Raw genomic sequence first — 21,342 nt, 5'->3', positions numbered from 1 at the left:
ATAATTATAATTATAGGCACCATCCTTTGTCCCTATTCATCTGTGATCATAGTTGTTTGATGAGAAGAACTTCTTTATATTTTCTGTCAGTGTAGTTGGTGACTTTGGTAAGGATTTGTATGGAGAATGGTGGTTTTGTGTTAGGTGTTATTTGTCCATGATGAGTTAAAACATTATCTGTAACTGCACTTCTTTCATGATGTTGTTTATAAAGAGAATCAGTATGTTCTCCTATCCTTGTGTATAGAGTTCTTCTGGTTTCCCTAATGTACATGTTACGTGTGAGGTGGTAAACAACATTGTAGACAAGACAGCCATCTTCAGATTGCATACACATTTTTGTAAGACCGTTGGTTTCGTTACATTGTAGGATAGTGTACTAAGATTTTTAAAGTTGGCTTTTTATGGTTGGACTTGGCTGTTCTATAACTTAATTGGCAGTTCAGATTTCCTGATTATAATTTTTATTTTCTTGGTGATAGTTTTGTCAATTAGAGGTACAATAAAAATAACCTTTTTTTGTTACTTTTGGAAAATTGTCTTTTTTTCTTCCTTGTTTATTTGTATTTTTTCATGTTGGAGGTGTGATGCTGATATTTGGGCATCATAGTCCTTGAAAATTTGTTTGATGTAAAAAGGTGGATATTCATTACTCAAAAGGAGTGGTTTTATTTAGTTCAGAGCGTGCAGTGTTTTTTTATTATGGTTGCAATCAATTCTTTTTAATTCTCCAATAACTGCACCTTTATTGGAAGCTTTGGGATGATGGGAGTTGAAGTTAAGGAAAAGAGGTTTTCTAATTGGGTTGTGAAACATGGTAGATTGTATATTATTTTCATTGTCGATCCTTAAGGTAACATCAAGAAAATCTATACTCTTCTTGTCATTTGAGTGATTCAGAGTGAATTAGATGTTGGATTATATGGAATTTAGGAAATATAAAAATTTTATTAATGATAGAAGGCCATGGTTCCACAGTCCAAACATGTCATTGATGTATCTAAGCCAGAGATCAGGGTCAGTGTTGATATTTTGACATCACTTTTCAAATGCTGTTGTTTCAAAAACATGCACAAATATTGTCATAAATAACAGTGACACTATTATCAATTTCAACACCACTTACTTGGAGATATAGTTTGCTGTCAAAATGAAGTATGAAATGTAAGATTTCTCTGACAGAGTTTGTTATCAGTTTGTACATATCCAAATTGTTTGCGATTTGACATGAATTTACACACTGCATTGATGCCATTTTCTGTCTGTATATATGGGAAGAGAGCTTATAGTATTGTTGTGTTCATCACTATGTGAGTATATACTTGATCCATGATAGCAGGTCTTGTGTATTATTTAAGTGTGCTGGAATGTGATTTAGTAACAGCACTAAAATTGTATGCATAAGTCAAGACAGAATTTCTGTGGCATTGCCATATGTTGATAGTATGGGTCTTAGTGGCCATAATTCTGGAATGTGGCTATTATAGAGTTTAAGTTCATCTAGAAACTTCTTAGGGAAGTTCTTTGTTTTTTAAAGTTTGTAGGTAATCTCTTTAGCTTTTATCTTAGTTTTTTGGTATGTGAGGTATATCCTTGATATATTATAGCAGATCTTGTGTATTATTTAAGTGTGCTAAAATGTGATTTAGTAACAGCACTAAAATTGTATGTATAAGCCAAAACAGACTTTGTGTTACTGTTAAGTATTTGAAATTTATTCTCATCTTTTAGGTGATCAAATATGTTTTGTTCATAAATGTTTCTTTTTTTAGCTTTTTAAGGGCTAATTATGCTTGGGAATGTAAGTTAGGCTTAGTTTCATGATTTCTGTCTTTGTAAAATGTTCCTGTTCTTTTTACTCATATCCATGACTTTTGTTTCAGTATATTTATTAGTGTGTGGAGGTTGTTGCTTTTTGCTATCAAAAGTTTTTATATTGAGACTTTTGGAAGTTGCATAATATGTTGCATCTGTAGTTGAACAAATTTCAGAAGTTGAATAAATGTCTGACTCAATGTTATCAGTTTAATTGTTGGCTGTAGTAGAGGTTGAGTTGATATTTTGATGTAAATTACTGTTACTTTCACTGTTGTTTGTAGTAAACAGAGATATAACCATTTCTATATTTTCATAGAATATAATAAAAATTTGTTCAAGAGCAGCCACTGTGTTTAAACACACTTGGTTGGAAAGTTTAGTCATTACTGAAAAACCAGGTCCTTTAGCTACTAGGTTCAAAGAGGAAGTCGAGATTGATAGGTCATTTTCTGCTGTTACTTTTCAGTGTTCTTGTGTTTTCTTGACTCTTATTAGTATTTCTAATGAAAGTCTGATTTAGTGGTTCATTCATCATATATACTTCTCCATTTCTTCTCAAGTCTTGTGTAACATTTTCTTGACTGTTATTAGTATTTCTAATGAAAGTCTGGTTTAGTGGTTCATTCATCATATATACTTCTCCATTTCTTCTCAAGTCTTGTGTAACATTTTCTTTTCTGTTAATGCAATGTCTGATTTAATGTTCATGAGCCATATGTAGAAATTGAGAAATTTTCCTTGGAAGATATTTAAAATTATTTGGTTTTGTTGGATTAGTCTTAGATGTTTATTTTTCTTTGCAAATAACTTAATTCTTTCATAATGAAAGAGAGATTTCGAACCAAACTTTCCTGTTATTTCTGATTCCACTTTATACAATCTGGTAATTGGAAATGGTTCCGAATACCTTTAGGGACAGTCTTATAGCAGCAACACACATTCAGGAAACCAATTTGTGCTGTTGTTCTTGTGAGTTTGGGGTAAATATTTGAAAACTCTTTATTTAATTTCTGTAGTGGACATTGATGTATAAAAGACATTTTAATACTAAAAACCCAAAAATTTATTTTTCTTTAACTCTCTCCACACAAGCTTGGTAAATTTGACTGACCAAATGACTTTTTTGTACTCGTATAAAGTCTTTGTAGATTTGATGCTAACTTTTAACATAGTGTGTATATATTCATGAAATTTTGCAGTCTTTCAGTAAACATTGTAATACTTTCAGTAAACATTTTAAATCTTTCACATACAAAAAATATTTTGTAGTGAAGTGTTTTTAATAAACTAAAAAAGAAATTTGTCCTTGAATATATCGAGTATTTGTTTTAAATAGTCTGTGTGCAAAGTAATTTTTATGTGAAGGTTAAAAATACTTTTATTCATCTTAATCTCAAGTTTCATTTGTGTAATCTCTGAAACCTCCTAAGTACATTCAAAATGTTTCTTTTCAGTAAAACTTTATATTTTGTCTGTTCTTTTCTCTAACTCTATACAACATTGGTCAATTTGACTGACCTTCGGAACCACCAAAAAAAAAAAATTGAAATCAATTAACCCTCCTTTCGTTTATCCTCAGTAGCCTTAAACTCATAACACTATACATCTATTTATGATTAAGTTTTATTGTCCTTTTGATTGCCTTTTGAACTGTGTCTAACTACTGTTTGCCCTGTTATAAGTTATAAATCACTTGAGGAACATACAGCTCACTTTACATTATCGAATTACATTACCCATGAGCTAGTACGAGCTGCTCTTGTGGGTGCCTGGTGGAACATTTTTATTATATTATTATTTATTTTACTTAATCTAATTTTAACTAATTTAAAAAAGATCCATATTTTTACATTTTAGTTACTTTTATAATAATAAATAAAGAATAAGCATGAAAAACAAGAAATAAAGAACATACCCAAATTAACCCTACTTTTTTATACTACTGGTAGTAATGCACTAAATAATTTTTATTTAATTAAATAATGTACTAAGGAACATAGATTAATAACACGCAAAAGTAGTCAATTTTCACTAATTCAAAATTTTTCTGGCTTTCTAACTATGTGACAAGAGCCGTTACAAATTCATCCAAGCTAGTCATTTACTTTCCAATGGGAATGAACCATGTATTATAAGTGAAATTGATGCTTATGTGTTCAAAACACAACATTATACAATACATCATTGGATAGATGAAAACCTTGGTTATCTATTGGTTATAGGTAATATATAATTAAACGTAAGACAGAACTAATAACAAATCCTGAAAGAGAGGATGTGACAGGTGGGTGTGGTAGAGAGGGGTCTGATTTTTTTATTTGATAGCTCCGTAACCAAACAAAGTTTAAAGCTATAAAAGTTATGGTTTGCCTGAGCAATGACAGTTTTATAGTGAGTAATGTACATTTAATTTTATAGTTACTGGAGGGGTGGTGGATAAAATAGAGAAAATACCTAGAGAAATTATGTCATGAGTGTCACACTAGGGAATGTTCAGGATTTTTTAAATATTGACTTATAAAATTAAGAACTTAAAACTTGTATGCTATTATTATTAACTTAGATTTTATTCTATAATAATTGGTATAACATAAACAAAAAGTAGTTTAATAAAGTTTTGAATGTAAGACATTAAAACCTTGTGTCGTGCACAGTAAAAGATACCCGGGGTGAGAGGGTTAATTGGACACTCAGTGTTTTGCTTTACAGCTTTTTCAGGAGTGTTCCACTAAAATGCAAACTTTAATTGACAGTACAAAGCTTCAAATGTTTTTTTTTGTGTGTAGAATGCTCCTGAGAAGTTGTAAAGCAAAATGTGAAGTGTCCAATTAAAGAAAAATAAAAATTTTGGTTTTTGAGTTTGTTTATTTCTAGTATTAATATCTTCCAACGTTTTTTAAATCTTTTCCTAATCTTTTTTCTTCACAAAAGAGCCTCTGGACATGTTTAACATCAGTTGTAAAAGTTTTAATTAGTCCTCGTCATAAGGTGTCAATTTTGGTACCACCTTATTCAAATACACTATTTCACATTTGGCAAATGATAAATTTGGATGATAAGTAGAGAATGTGGCAAAACATTGTTTGCTGTGTTTCAAAATAGGAAACTGGGTGATATTTATTATGAAAAATTATCAAATATCATACTATATTCATTTATATATTTATGTTAATCATTACATTGCAGTATTAACTCCAAATAAATGTTTTTAGGGAAAAAATTGAGTCACGAATGTTAGGTTTAAGATTTACCAACGTGGCAAGTGCAAGGTTTTTACAAGTGTATTAGTCTTAGCCTTTTCAACTGAAAGAGGTTGTGACTTTTATATTCTTTTGCACTTAAATTATCAGGTATAATAAAATAATTTAGCCTATTTTTATGTTTATTTCATAATAAAAGTATATTTCACTATTTAGAACAGTCCAATATGTCTTGGTGAAAATATTGGCAATACAAAAAACTGAAATAAACACTTAGAAAATCAGTGCAATCAAAAGCATTAAAAAATAGAATTGCATTTGAAACAAATGGAAAGACCTAAATATAAATGCTGAGTGATGGTGTAAAAAAAGGCAAATATTAAAAAAGTAAGGTGTCGTACACACCAAACCTCTACTAAAGAAACTTTACTTTTCAATAAAATAAAATAATAATATTAAGAACATAAAATTAGTCAGACTGAGTGTTACTTTTTTGTATTAAAAAAACTAGAAATATAATGCCTGAAGCTATTTTCAGAATGTTTGTAACAAGTACAAAAGTTAGAAAACTTTGTTACCCATCACGTGTTGACTGGCTTTAGTCGAAAGAAAGTAAACTTCATTGAAAAGTCTTAGAAGTGTGATACTCTTCAAAGTGCCTTATATATACAGATGAACTTTGCACTGCTTGCAAATCATCTTAATTAAACCTGTATGGAGGCACAGTCTGCACCTTTTCTTTAACAAATGCTGGAAAGTGTTTTCCAGGGGAGAGCTATTCATGTGTGTCTAGTGAATGAATACTTGACAAATGAGAAGGCCCTTCTCTACTTTCGGTTAGTGGTTTCACAAGGAATTCAACTAATTGTAAGTGGAAGTTTTTCTGTTTGTACTTGTCCTTATTAGTCACCTGTTTGAAAAGAATAAAAGAATTAACAATAGACAGGTCAACAAGCCTAAAGAAAGGTTTACATGGAATGGCATGACAACAGAGAAATTAATCATTCAGATCAGTCCCTTCCATAATTTTTTTGTAATTCACGATTAGCTGTGGCTTGTTAGTCATGTCTCCCTGTCTTGTCACCTCCATTACTATAACATTATGTATTGTAGAAAGTATATTTTATAAGTCCACTTCACAGCTTTTTAACTTACCTGAAAACATATATCTGGGAAGTGGATCCTGTTCTTCTTACAAGTACCAGAGTTAGAGAAGAATAAAAGTTGTCAGTAAAGAGAGAGAGAGAGTGTCCCCTTCCAAGGTACTTTTCCATCAGAGTCATTACAACTGTGTTAGCTAAGCCCTTGAAAGGTACAGATCACTCTTTACCTGAGTATGCTCTCAAATTTAGGCAGTATATCCAGTCATGGCTTCTGCCAGAACCCACAGCTTGATCCCTCAATTGATAGGCTTGTTAATTAGGTATTGTTCGAATGAAATTCTACCATTTGTTCAGGTATTTGTTTATCAATAGATAGATCCCTAGAAAGATTATAGTGAGGTGGAAAAGCTGATTGAGCACTGACCTGACTTTGAAGAGTTTATCATGCTTACTATAAGTTTTAGGTAGATTATTAGTAATGTCAGTGAAATGCAGGAAGTGAGCAAACAATAGAAATTTTTCTCTGGAAAATATTGAAGAAAGCCAAGGTAAATGAAGTAATCTGTAAGAGATGGTTAGTGAGCTATGCTGCTAGCAATAGTAACACCAATTAAAGCTAACATTTATTCAGGAGTACCATCACTATATTTCAGCATTTTTCTTTTCTTTTACTAGATCAATGTTTTGGTGTTCTCCTTGCTGGTGTGCAAATCTATTTGTTTCTTCAGCAGTTTTGATGACAATGCTGAGAATAAAAAACAGTTGGAAATAATCAAGAGGAGTCTGACACCTGCTTGCTTGACAGGAAACGGGCTCTCTTTGGATGAAGTCCCTCAACAATTTGGGATGTTAATCTTTGAGGACCTCCCATTTCTGTTCTGCACTACAGGCTAGAGGCTTTTGTTGTGGCCATTGTGGAAGCGGCTGTAGTGCTGATTGTGGGAGGACCAGAAACAATATCACCAGATTGTTCTGGGTCATGAGGTGAATCTTCTTCCCCTGAGGGTAGGTCAGGCTCCTCACATAGAGGTGAATCCAGCAGTGCTGGTTACTCTGGATGCTCTTTTGCATTCCTTGTTGTTGTGTCTTCCTCCTCTGCCTCAGAAAAAAGAAACTTCTTCAGAAGAGGAAGCAAAAAAGAGCAACAGTGCTTCCATCCACAGAGATTTTTCTGTAGAGAATCAATCTCAGTTTTTTAAACATCTAGGAGAATTGTAGTATGTTATTAATATTTGGTTGACATACTGAAAACATGATATACATATACATTTGAACTAAGAACACATTTAACAAATTCAATTAGCAATTACATTTTTACTGTTTGTCACAGTTAAAAGTATTTAGACAGGCTAAACGAAATGTATCAATTGTTACACACCATCTATTATGTATAGTCTGTTAGAACAGCAGAATACATAATGTACACATAATGTCTAAAACATGAATTGTAGTAAATAATATCTAATCCATAATGCTTGGATGCTTACACTGTAGCACAAACAAGTATGTCTCACAGAAGATAGAAGTTTTAGAAATTGAAAATAATCTTACCTTACAAGACTTGGAAAACTATGTCAAATTATGTTTTTCTTGTAGACTAAACTATTTTATTAGTTACTGATATTACTGATATAAACACAAGAAATTAATATTTTGTGTAAGTCACAGGTAGAACTAGTATATATAAGTAACTTCATTTTGTCCATAACATTGTAAATATTTCTTATATAACATTATACTTTATTGTAAGCTATCACTCCATATACATTTCTGATGTATGTGTATTGACCTAAACATAAAATCACAAAATACAGTGAAAACAACTTTTAATGTAGTTAGACTAATGTATCCTATTTAACTATTCATCATAAGTAAGATAAAAAACCTGTGAAAGTTATGAAGAACATGTGACTTGAATAAAAGCATATATGGGAGAGTCTCCTGTTCTGTGAGCTATTCACCACACACACACACTGTAAAGAAAAATATTTTATTAGTTATTACTTTGCTGTATATATGATATACACAAATATTTTGTGTAAGTGGCTGGTATAACTAGCACATATAAACAATTTCTTTGGGTTATGCATAAAATTGTAAATGCTTCTGACATCTCATTTTATTGAAAGATATCACTCCATGTATGTTTGTGATATTTCTGTTGGTAGACTAAAACATAAAATCACAAAATATCAATTTCAATAAAGGAATTTTGTTTAAATATTCATTACAAGCCACACAACGTCCGTGAATAGTTACGAGTATTATATATAAAAGCATCTCTTACCCTTGATCTATGGATAACAGGATCTTAGTTTGACAAACAAGAAATGAGCTTAACTGATAGTCAGCAGGCTCTTGTAAGAAAAGAAAAAAAAGCAAGCTTGTAGAGTGGCTTCCTCCTAGTAACTAAATAAGTTGTTATTCTTGTAGGAGACCTGAATATACTTGAAACTTAGACTCCATGTGAAAATGAATGAATACCATATTTTAGTTGTGAAAAGACTAAACATATTCACATCAGAAGCTTTGAGGACATTTTGACAGAACATATACACTGTACATTTACATAACAGGGGTGAGATACTTAGAGAGTTTGAGTTTTGAATTCCAACACAAATCTCGCCTTTGAACAGTTATAATGAAAGAAGGTGACCTAGACTGATTTTATAACAGTTAGAAAGTCACTTTCTTTGTAATTTATGGTGTATGTTACTTTGGTAAAAAGTTTGTATAACACCATCTGATCCATTGCTACATGGTATGTATTGTAACAATAGCCTGTACTGTAAACTTTGATATATTCACTAGTAGTGGTAGTTTAAGTTGTACTTTGTATTGTAAAGGCACATACGAGAACATTTGTTAAAATCAAAGAAACTGTATTCCTGTATCGTACACACAATATCTACTTTCTTACTATTACTTCTTTGTAATGTGCTAGTCAGTAAGAGGATAGGTGTCCCGAGCAGGTGTGAGATATGATTATAGTAATTGAACACAGTTCACGATGTTGGTGTCAGGGTTTTATCAGCACAGTGGGTACAATGAAACATAAATTTCAAATAAAGATAAATACATTTATGAAATAAGTTTAAAATGATATATATATAAACATATCTGTGTGTATATACATGTGTGTGTGTGTGTGTAATCCTAATTAATTATAATAAATACTTGCTTATTGTTCGGGTTTAGTTAGAAATATTATTTTTGGTTTTGTGTGTTAAATAAACAAAAGGTGATTTAAAAATAATGAAAAATAGACAACATTTACATTTATAGAATGATAAAATGCTTTTATTGATTTTAAAAATAATGAATCAGAACATAAATGCAAGAAATTCAGATTGGGTACAAATATAAGTATTATAATTATTTCTTATAAAAACCATTTTCTAATGTAATTTCCTAAGTTTTTAAAAGTAATAATGCATAAAAACTAAATAAATCAAAATTAAGATACTTTATTTTTCTGAAACTGCATGTCTTTACAGAAGTTCCTGTTAAATTTCAGCCACTAGTTTTATTTTAGAAACTAAATATGACGAGAGTGACTTTACCTACTAACAATTTTAGTTGTCAGTTGACGTAGGGTTAAGTATGGGCTTGGCTTTTATGCATGTCACATTTTATAGTTAAATTAGCATCAGAATGTTGTTTATCATTCAGATTTTTACATTATTTAAGTTTTAATTTCTTACTTTCAAAATAAAATATTTAAAAAATTCTCAGTTTTCACTTTTGTTGTCATGTGATGTGCTTGCAGCTCTTAGCTTTCTCTCTCTTAGCAGTATAGCATCTACACTGTAAGTAAACACAATCTATAAATACCAAGATAATTAAAAATTATTAATTTAAAGAGGGGTATAGGGATAATCAAAAAGTACAGAAACAAGTTCAATCAAAATGCAGAGATCATATTTTCAAGCCTACAACTTGGGACTCTAAAAAACAGTAAACAAACTGGACTGGAAATAGTGTCTACTTTATTTTCTCAAGCTACAAATCCCTATTTTGATTCCATGTCTACAGTACTTATCAGATTTGGTGGAGTTTGTTTAGTAGTTGTGCATAGATTTTGGCACAGTATTCTTAACTGTTTTTGCTGTAGGCTTCGGTGCTTGAATGGCATTGAAAATAAACTTGGCCAGTATTATGAAAAAACTGATAAAATCTCTTCTTCTCTTTCAAAAATCAACATAAAAATAGTCCTATGACCTGAAGAGGCAATAATGATACGTGTGTGTAAGTGAAGTTGATGATAATAACAGCTTGATTATAAAGTCAATTAAATTGTACTTCTTTTTGGACATTCTATTTTAGTGAGTTGTGTATTACGTTCTAAAAGCATATCTGAAAGTACACAAATTTGTTTTTGAACATATACTTCTAGAAAAAAATGTAGGCCTATTTAGGCACAATTTCATGCTGTACAGTACATTAGCATATGGGTCTCTGCTTGTGCATTTCCACTGTGATGTGTTGGTTTTCAAGGATGAATAAGCTGTTTACATGACACAAACCAGGTAATAAAAACATAAAATTAAACTGTATGTGAAAATGTAAACGGTTGAAATTTTGAATATAAGTAAATTGAAAATCTCTAAAAATTGATTCAGAGAAGGAAAAAAAAAAAGTATTGTTCTTTTTATTTCATAATTTTCAATTTTAGTGTGAAAATTGCCTTGCACTCAGATTGATTCATTAAAGGCTTTAGAAATTCACAGAACAGATCTTCACGATAAATACTTTATTAAAATGTCTGATTTTCTGTTTACAACAGACTTGTAATGTTTCCTAAAAGCTTGCCATATTTCTTAGTAAATTCAGAGTTCCATTATGTAAAGCTTATGACTTTTCAAGGCCATGCAAAATGATCAACCTGTCAAGAAAGTGTTAAATGAGGCTATAACATGTTTAATAATATCTCTACTGGTTTTGAAACAAAAGTTAGTTTCTTTAATATAACAGATGAACCAATTTATCAAGCAGAGAACTAAATTTTTAAATTCCTTTCTCCATTGAATCATACAAGAAGACAGTTTTATTTCTATACTGTATTAACCATGTCACTACTGGTGAGCTCATTCTAGGTGACGTATCAATTTTCAACTTTAAGTAAAAATGTTAATTCTAACCGTTTCAATAATTTTTAACTTAAAATATTTTAACATTGATAGTGCATAATATAGTAAAATTTAATTCTCAAAGAAAAAAGAAAGTTTCAAATTCAATTTCTTTACAGCCCCAAAGAGTACCATCTATAAACAATGCATTTATCCATTTTTTAATTCTGTCCTTCCTACAATATAAGTTTATATTTGTAAAGGGACTGTTATCCCTTAACTATATAATCATTCATGTTGTGGTTATCTTATTTCCTTCTTTGTAACTGGTGTTGTTACTACAGTTCTTTGATGTCACAGCTTGTGGTCTGATAAGTTACTAAGCAAGGTTGCTTCAAAGGTAACTAAAGCATTTAAATCAAGTTTTTACATTAACCTAGAATATGTAAAGTAATTTGAGCAGTATTTTATAGATAAGGACTAGCCACAGTTCTTGTAGGGGTGAAAGAAGTAATATAATGAGAAGACAAGAATACTTAGAAACAAACCATAAATTTGGGAATTAGACATTTTCATAGTTTCTATAGATGTTTATTTCATTCTTGAAAATGTTTTTGTATTAAATTGTCTGGTTGAAAGCTACAGAAGTTCCTGCTGTGACAAGATATCAGGTACATTTTGTTAGGCTTAGCGAATACAAAAGGCAATAGCAAAATATCCTGATGATTCAAATCTGTATTTATTGGATGTTATTTTTTATCATATCTAAACAGTGCAAAGTTGATAAAAATTACATTATCTAGACTGACAAAGATAATGGTGATGCCATTTTGTAAGATAAGGTCTTAGGTCACCACTAAAGTTTTGTTGGTTTTTATGTGTTTATTTATGATCTAAAGCCAGAAATGGTGACTGCTGCAGTTGGCAAAATGAAGTCTTGAAAGAAATGTGTTAAAGAATATCAATGAAGTTGAAGCCAACTAAGATACACAAGATGAAACTTTGCTGAAGAAGAAAATATGATAAACTGTAAATAACACAGTCAGTTTGTTTATTGTGAATGTGTTTGTTATATGTCATTAAAACAGAAATATAGGTGATTGTAGCTATTCCTCTTAAGACTGGTTTCTATTAGACTGAGTATTATAATTTGTTTTCCTTTAAGGTCGAACAGATGTTCACATTACAGAGGAAGAACCTGAATGGTTTAGTGAAGGTCCAACCAGCCAGTCTGAAACTATTGAGTTAGTGGGACTAGATGATTTCCATCAAGAGGATAAGAGAGAAGGAAGACGTTCTAAGGGTAAGAAAAGTCGAGAATCATTCCGGAAGCTCGCCCTTACCCAACAAGATAATGAAGAAGCAAATGACTCGAGGACAACTTCTTTCAAAAGGGGTAATTTTTATTCATAAAATACACTCGTATTATTAGCCAAGGTTGATAGTAATTTCAGTACTTTATACAAATCACTTCTAGCTCTGTACCTTGGAATTTTACAGGGACAAAATGACATCATTGTTTAAAAAATTGTGTGATCTATCCCCTCAAATTTGATACAAAATATAATCATAATTGAAATGTGTAGATATAAGTTTTATTTACACTTGTTTTATATAAATTAATTTTTAAACATTGAAACTATTATCCTGATTTTCGATGTTTGTCTCCTGTTGTAATCATTAATGAGATGGTGGAAATCTCTAAATTTCCTGCTTGCCAATAGATGAAACTAAGTTTCAAATCTGTAAATTTCTTTCCATTTGAGGCTTATTTTTAGCAATGCTTTAAAAACTGAATTTTTGAAAGTGTTGTTATCGAAAAACAAATTCATCTGTCCTTATGTTTTGTTTTACAGTTTTCAAGTTAATTAAATCATAAAATTATTGTTTGAAAACTGAGATTATTTTCTTTTTCGGTGTATTTTCTGTAGATTTACCTTTCTTGTGTAGTTTACACAAGTTTACTGTAAAGATTTCTTATTTTGTTTAGAACTACCTCAAGGCCATGTGGAGATTTCATTTAGTAAATTAGTGGTGGTTTTCTATTATTTATGAGCCACAGAAAGATAAAACATTAACTTAATGAGAGTCTCTCAGTGTTTATTACACTGAAGTAATAGCTTTGGCTTTGGATGTTAAATTTCTACTTACATGAATGACTGAGTTCTGTAACTCAGTCATGAACACCAGCTTCATATTTTGCCCCTTGGCCAAAGTTAGAGATATTGCAATTGAGTGTCATCTTTATTGTACATGTACATAAGTCTGTAAAAGGAGAAAATTGATAAGTTTTATGTATAAGATAGAGTAAGATATATATATATACACTACTTATTTATGAGTTTGAATACTTTTTTATGATTTTTTATTACACTGTTTTGGTCAACAAAATAACAGCTTATGACATCATTAGGCTTACTATAATATATATACTATATAAAATAACAGCTTATGACATCATTAGGCTTACTATAATATATATACTATATGTGAAAACTGGCTGTCACGTAGTTTCTTGCATCATGTGTAATGGTATACAAAATAGCTGTTATATAGTGGTTTAGTTTGTATTGTAAATCATAAGTTGACAAAAACAAAATTGTATTTTATAATGTCCCTTAGTTATCATGCTGTGTGTTTGAGATATGGTGAGTTATTAATTTTTATTAATGCAAGGTCAAAGACACCCTGATGGCTGAGTTGTAAGTCCAAAACAATGCAGACATAACTTATTGTGTTATCAACACTGATAAATGCAGACGTAGACTAATTGTGTATATAAAGTGTGATAATTGCAGGTGTAGAGGTGTGAATTATGTATAAAAATAGTGATAATTGCAGGTGAAGAGGTGTGAATTACACCTGCACTTATCACTATTTTTATACACAGAGGTGTGAATTATGTATAAAAATAGTGATAATTGCAGGTGTAGATGTGTGAATTATGTATAAAGATAGTGATAATTGCAGGTGAAGAGGTGTGAATTATGTATAAAAAGAGTGATAAGTGCAGGTGCAGAGGTGTGAATTATGTATAAAAATAGTGATAAGTGCAGGTGCAGAGGTGTGAATTATGTATAAAAATAGTGATAAGTGCAGGTGCAGAGGTGTGAATTATGTATAAAAATAGTGATAATTGCAGGTGTAGATGTGTGAATTATGTATAAAAAGAGTGATAATTGCAGGTGCAGAGGTGTGAATTATGTATAAAAATAGTGATAAGTGCAGGTGTAGAGGTGTGAATTTTGTATACAAATAGTGATAAGTGCAGATTTAGGTTTGTGAATAGTTTATATAAACTGATAAATGCAGATATGGATATGTGAATGTTGTGTATAACCCCCTTGCTAGATAAAGGTCAAAATGTGCACATCACAACCTTTTACAGAGTCACATACAAAGTGTAATTAAACTACTTTATTATCTTTGCACACAAGTCACTTTGGCATCAAAACATTGTTAATGAACCAAATTTTAGTATTATACAAGTTTTAAGTTATTGATTATATAAGGAAATATTTAAAAAATCCTCAATCTCTCCTAGTATGAGAATTGTGATGTTTGTTCTTTAAGTCTTCCTTCTTCTCTAATTTATTTACCACCTCAACTAGAAGTACTGAATCTAATGTAAATTATTCATTATAATATGCATATTACTCGGGCAAAGCATAATTTTTATAGCCTTCAATCATATTTATTTATGGAGCCATAAACTAGACGATAACACCCACTTGTCGTGCCCACCTGTTACATCCACTCTTTTACATATTGCCAATAATTCTCTCTGACACATTCTATAATATATCAAATGTATCATATTACATTTTATTCTATAGATAGTTTTCTATTTTGCCTTTAGTTCTAAACTTTATCTTACAGTATTCACATCAACAGGCTTAGCTGATTTTTAAAGGCTTTTATCACATATTTAAAAAAGCCAGAAAGATTGTAATAGTTATAGAACATTATTCACTTTGTGCATTTTGTTATTCTGTATTCTTAAGTGTGTTATTTAATCAAATAACAATTTTGTGTAGTTGCACCATTAGTATAATAATAATAATAAAAAGAAATGTAGGCTTAAGTTTCATCAACAGTTGAGAGCAAAAAAAAACAAAAAACTAGCACTCAGGTAAGTACTGTATTTCTCGTTTTTCATGTATATTATTTATTTATTGTTATATAAGTAACTAAATGTAAAAATTAGAAACCTATTAGGTTAGATTAGCTAAGATAAAGAAAAATAATAATAATGAAAATTCTTCATGAAATATGCTTGTGAGCAACTTTTGCATTATGTAATTCAATATGGTCATGTGAGCTACACATTTATTGAGTGCAATACAACTTGTTTGGCAGGATTGTCAGTTAGACATGGTTCAAAGGGCAATGAAAACTATAAAATTAAGTATATATATACAGATATAGATTGAGCTTTAAGGTATTTAGGATAAATAATTGTAATTTCATGTTACAATTTACAATTATGCTAGACAGAAAGATGGGTCAAATTGACTGATTGGATATAGAATTAAGGTAGAGAAAATAACAGATAAAATACAGTTTTACTGAAAAAAAAGTTTGATATTTATCAAGGATGTTTTAGAGATTACACAACCAAAGTTTAACAATTTTCAGATGATTAATACACAGAATTTCCACAGCCACTTTAAACTTAACAACCTTTATGACACACGCTATAAATCACAGTGATTCACACACTTTACTTACAGTGCCTACTGTTCACTTGACTCAATTATCTCTATCTTCAATCTATCTACCTCTCTATTCTTAATTTGCCGGGCTTATATACTAAAAAAGAGGGCATCTCGAACAAACTAGGAAATTCACGATCATTCGAGAAACTCCTCGCACATGCCACCAGCACCAATGCGCCAGCTGCGTCACGTGACTTCCGCTGTCGTAACACTATTTTTATTCTTAGCATGAAAATCACTTTGCACTTGGGGCAGTCAACACCTTGACTCCATATATATCACAGACAATTTTTCAGTGAAAAATATTTAACTCTCTCAACATGGGGTTGATTGATTTGACTGACCACTTGACCTTTGTACTCATTTAAAGTCTATAGATTTAATACTTTTAACTTTCAATATAGTGTGTATATCGTCACAAAATTTGTCAGTCTTTCAGTTAACATTACAAATCTTTCATATACCAAAAATCGTATTTTTAATAAACTAATTTTTGATAAAGATTTGTCCATTAATATATTGAGTATTTGTTTTGAATAGTCATATGCAAAGTAATTTTCATGTTAAGATTAAAAATACTTTTCCTCATCTCAAACTTTCTTTGTGTAATCCTAAAACCTCCAAAAAACAGTTCAATTTTTTTTTCCAGTAAAACTTTATATTTTGTCTGTTATATTCTCTACCCTAACTCAAAATGGGATCGGTCAGCTTGAAAGACCTCGTAACCACCAAAAGAAAATTGAAATAAATCTAAATTACCATTTTTTCTTTCTAGAATGACTTTAAATTGGAACATAAAGCTACATTAGTTTATCCTAAGTAGCTTTAAACTCGTAACAGCATGCATCTATTTATAATTAAATTTTATTGTTTTATTGCTCTTTGATCTGTGTCTAACTACTGTCCTCCCCATAATAAGTTGTAAATCATTCGGGGCACGTGCATGCCTCATGAAGCATTTTTATTATATTATTATTGTTTATTTTACCTTATCTTAACTAACCTAATAAGATTCCTATTCTTACATTTTAGTTACTTTTATAATAATAAAAAATAAACATGAAAAACCAGAAATAAATTACTTACCTAATGATATTTTTTCTTGCTGTTGATTATACTTAAGCCTATATATTTTATACTAATAGTAGTAGAGCATTAAATGATTTTTATTTAATTAAATAATTTACCAAAGAATATAGAATAATAACATGCAAAAAAGCAGACAAATTCTTCTAACTCTCTCAACATTTTTCTGGCTTTCTATCTGTAATACAAGAGTTATTACAAATTCATCCAAGCATGTCATTAACTTTCCATAATACAATACTTCATTTGATAGATGTAAACCTTGACTTTCTATTGGTTATAGGTAATATATATAATTAAATGTAAAAGAGAACTACTAACACAGCTTGAAAGAGAAGATGTGATAGGTAGGTGGGCAGAAGAGATGTGATTTTCTATTCATAGCTTTGTAACCAAACAAAATTGAAGACAGTGATGCTTCTATAGAGCCTTAATTTATGTTTAGTTTCATACTTTTTCGAAGGGTGATGGATAAAATAGAGAAGACAAGATGCCTAGAGAAAATGTCATGAGTGTCACACTAGGGGATATTCAAGATATTTTTAATATTGCCTTGTAGAATTAGGAACTTAAAACTTGTATACTATTAAAATATGTATTATTAGCTACGATTTTATGCTATACTAATTAGTGTAATATAAATAAAATTTTGAATGTAAGACATTATAAAACTTTGTCATGCGTAGTAAATGGTTAATAAAAAATTTGAATTTTTATGTACCATGGATTTGTAATGTTTAGTGAAAGGTGGCCATATATGTGTGTGTGTGTATATATTTATTCAAGTGTTTCTTCATGACACATATATATAGTGATGAGGTGTAGACTGTGTATATAAACAGAGATAAATATAGTTTCAGATATGTGAATTATGTATACAAATGGTGATAACTGCAGATGTAGATGTGTGAATTGTGTATACAAATAGTGATTAATACTGACTTAGTCTTGTGTATATAAACATTGATGAATGCGGGTGTGTGGATTTATTGTGTACTTGTATAATAATTAATGCAGGTGTAAATGTGTGAACTGTGTATACAAATGTGATGTTTTTTCTTTGTATAAAAATGATTGATAAATGCAGATGTAGGTGTATGAATTATTTATACAAATAGTGATAAATACAGGTGTTGATTTGTATCTTCTATATGTAGCTTTTGTCTCAGTTTGGGTTTTCTTTATTAAATTGTATTGTTATTGATTTCTGTGATTGAAAGTATTTTGTATTTAGTATATACTTCTGTATCATAACTGTAGTTGTAACTTCAACATATTTTATAGTTAGCCATCTGGTTGGAAACATCTGTTTCTCCTAATTTTCTGTATAGTGACTAGTTAAAATTTAGCTTGATATTATAGATAGTCCAACAACAGTTGAATGTAAACAAGTTCAGAAAAGCTATGAAACTGTTGGTCAACTGAAGATAGAAGAGGAGCCAGAATCAAAACAAAAACCACATAACTTTTATATTGGTGACCTGTTTAAGAGTACAGCTGCAGTTGAATACGAAGAAGCTCAGGAAAGCCATGAAACTTTTGGTGAACTGAAGACAGAAGAGAAACCAGAATCCAAACAAACTCCTCATGACTTTGACATCAATGATCTATTCAAGAATGATTTGATCCCAGAGTTACTTCCTGTAAGTAGAAATACATTTGTGAAATTTTTTTTCCCATTTTTCTTTTTTTTGTCACAGTGGCACATGACACAAGTTTTAAAAACTTCTATCTTATTTTTCTTTTCAAATAATTTACAAAATAAAACTAAAACTGAAATATTCATATTTATATTTCTGTTTTGGATAAAAGAATTTAAAAAAAAATCCAAACTGAACTCAATTATGTACTTCTCCCCCACACCCTCATTGAAATTATAATTTTTACATGGGGGAGTAGGAATACTTAAAACTTCCCACTTATGAAACAAAGCTGCAAATCTGTACAGCTGTTTTGTTTTTTAACTCCAATACTTTGAAAGTAGTTAATGTATGTTGTTGGTTGGGTCAAAAACTGATTTCAGTTTATTTTTCAACTTCCTAATTTTTAATCTAACAAAATCATAAATATATTATTTAAGAACTAGTATTATTTATTTCAGTCATTTTGCTGTAAACTCCCTTTAATCCTTATATGAACTGTAAATTTCTAAATCTTTAGATGTTACATCAAAAGCCTTTCAACAGGATACAGGACTATTAGAGTTAAGTAGGGGTTGATTAGAATATGAAATAAGGTTGTAATTACTGATCACAAAAACACCTACAGTTATAATAAATATGTATATACATTATTACTATTTACAAAGAAGTTCATAAACTTATTTTTCTTAAAACACAGAACAGTAAATAAAGGCATATAGCAAACAATTAGGATGTCCCCCATGTGGTTCTCTGAGCCTTTGTAAAGTATTTACGAGGGAAACCCTGCCTTTTTGTGACAAATTTCAAATGGTAAGGTTAGATTTTAGTGAGCTAAAAATTTCATATTTTTTTTATGCTCGAATACAGCTAATTTACTGAGCTTGATAAATTATAGTGGAATTCTATAGTATTGATATAGTAATTCATGATTTTTGGTTATTTCAAAATGTATATGTAAAACCTATAAAAACTTGTTTCGTTTCACATCCTCCACATGAAAAATTTTAAGGATTTGCAATCTACATCAAGCAGTTCATAACTAGAAGAGATGATATTTCAATTGGTTATTCACACATCATAGACAGAAATAGGTGTATGTAAGCAAGTCTTTCCAAAAATGGACTGAGGTGGGTGTGGCCATTGTGTTTGATTCAGTACATGTAGCAATATCTCAGCAAATAGAAAAGATAGGAGGTTTTTATTTTATATTCTAGCATATCAATATTGGTAATTTGAGATCCTATTTTGTAAGAAACTATAGATTTTGTATTTGAACATCACAAACATCTAATATGAACCAATGCTACATTTAACATACCATGTGACACACAAAAATCGTTATTTAGGTGTTTTTTTATATTTACTTTTAAATTAAGTAATTAACTAATGTATGATAATAAAATATAAATTATAATCTACAGTTTGATACCATACTTATTCACATAAATTCCTGAAATAGTAGTTCAATAAAATCTTGGATGCTAGTCAACAAACATGATGACCTGGCCTTTGACCCGTAACCCATGTCGATAGGATTAACAGATAGAGATTTTTTATATTTTTGTGACCTTGCTGTGTCCCTGACCCTACAAAAACTAATCACTTCTAAGTTGAGTCATAATCCAAATGTATACCAACTTTCGTCCAAATCCATTCAGCCATGTTCGAGAAATCTTGCTGACAAACATGCGTACAGGGGTGAAAACATAACCTTCATCCACCTTTGATGGTGGAGGTAATAATAAGAGACTGATAAGTTTCAGTACTTCATGTCTGATGGATGTTATCACACTGACACTCAAAAGCACCCATAAAATGAGTTATGTGAGGACCTGTTAACAGCCCTCATGTAGTATGTCTTGACATCTTGTTACTAGTCCTTTTATTCTTATCAAGAAATAAATGGTTTCAAATACATCTTACCTCTTCTCAGAAAATAGCTTTTCTTGATTAATACCGCCCTCTGTTGCTGCAAATTTTTTCAGTGCTTGCCACTACCCTTCTACCTTCCAATTCTGCATATCCACATGTAAATGATTATGCAGCAGTTCTCTAGCAATAGGAGTGCAACACAACCCATACATTAACCTCTCCACATTTGCATTAATTTAATCACTTCTCGATTAGCAGTAGTACTGTACAGATGTGCTTGTTTTTTCTCACAACTTTGTCAGTGTTTTCCTTTATACTACTGACTTTTTCTCTCCTATGTTTTATTTCTTTATTTATAGGGGCCTTGTTTTGCTAATTTATTGTGGCTCCCACTCTGTGGTGAGTGGTACCTGACCAGATACACCTTTTTGTTGTTGAAAATCTGCACTGTCCTTCCTGTGACCATGATCGATGTCAATTATTTTGCAGCTCTTCCTACCAATTCCAGATGCCGCCAGATGTTGATTCTGTGTCTCCATTCAATTGTCCTTTATGCCAAAACAGTTATGTCGCAGGATTAGGTTATGTATACTTATAAACATGAGGTGTTCCATAGGACTGCTAGTAGTTCTCTAGTTATCTTTTGCTTCATAAATATGTTCATCCCAGACTGTACAATCATGGACACAAATGAGTAAAGCAGAAAGGGATTGCTGCCCATCTCTGATGCACTGTGGTGTTGAGACTTTTCTTTTTCCAGACCTGATGTACAATTCCAGATGCTGCCAGGCATTGGTTGATCGACTCATTGACGTGGTAGCTCTGCTCTTCAA

General features: G+C 30.6%; 1 protein-coding gene across 1 annotated transcript in view; it reads left to right on the top strand.

Annotated features, from left to right (window-relative positions):
- The window catches only part of LOC106468191, a 133,116-nt gene that overhangs the window by 47,419 nt on the left and 64,355 nt on the right, over positions 1-21,342 (top strand). Inside the window, exons 6-7 of the mRNA XM_022396510.1 lie at positions 12,356-12,586; positions 18,357-18,637. Of these exons, the coding sequence (XP_022252218.1) occupies positions 12,356-12,586; positions 18,357-18,637 (512 nt within the window). The remainder of the gene's footprint in view (positions 1-12,355; positions 12,587-18,356; positions 18,638-21,342) is intronic.

This window comes from Limulus polyphemus, unplaced genomic scaffold, assembly GCF_000517525.1.
Source record: "Limulus polyphemus unplaced genomic scaffold, Limulus_polyphemus-2.1.2 Scaffold2909, whole genome shotgun sequence".
NCBI classification, from domain to species: domain Eukaryota; kingdom Metazoa; phylum Arthropoda; class Merostomata; order Xiphosura; family Limulidae; genus Limulus; species Limulus polyphemus.
The sequence above is the reverse complement of the archived record's forward strand: the minus strand, read 5'-3'. Positions and strand labels throughout refer to the sequence as shown.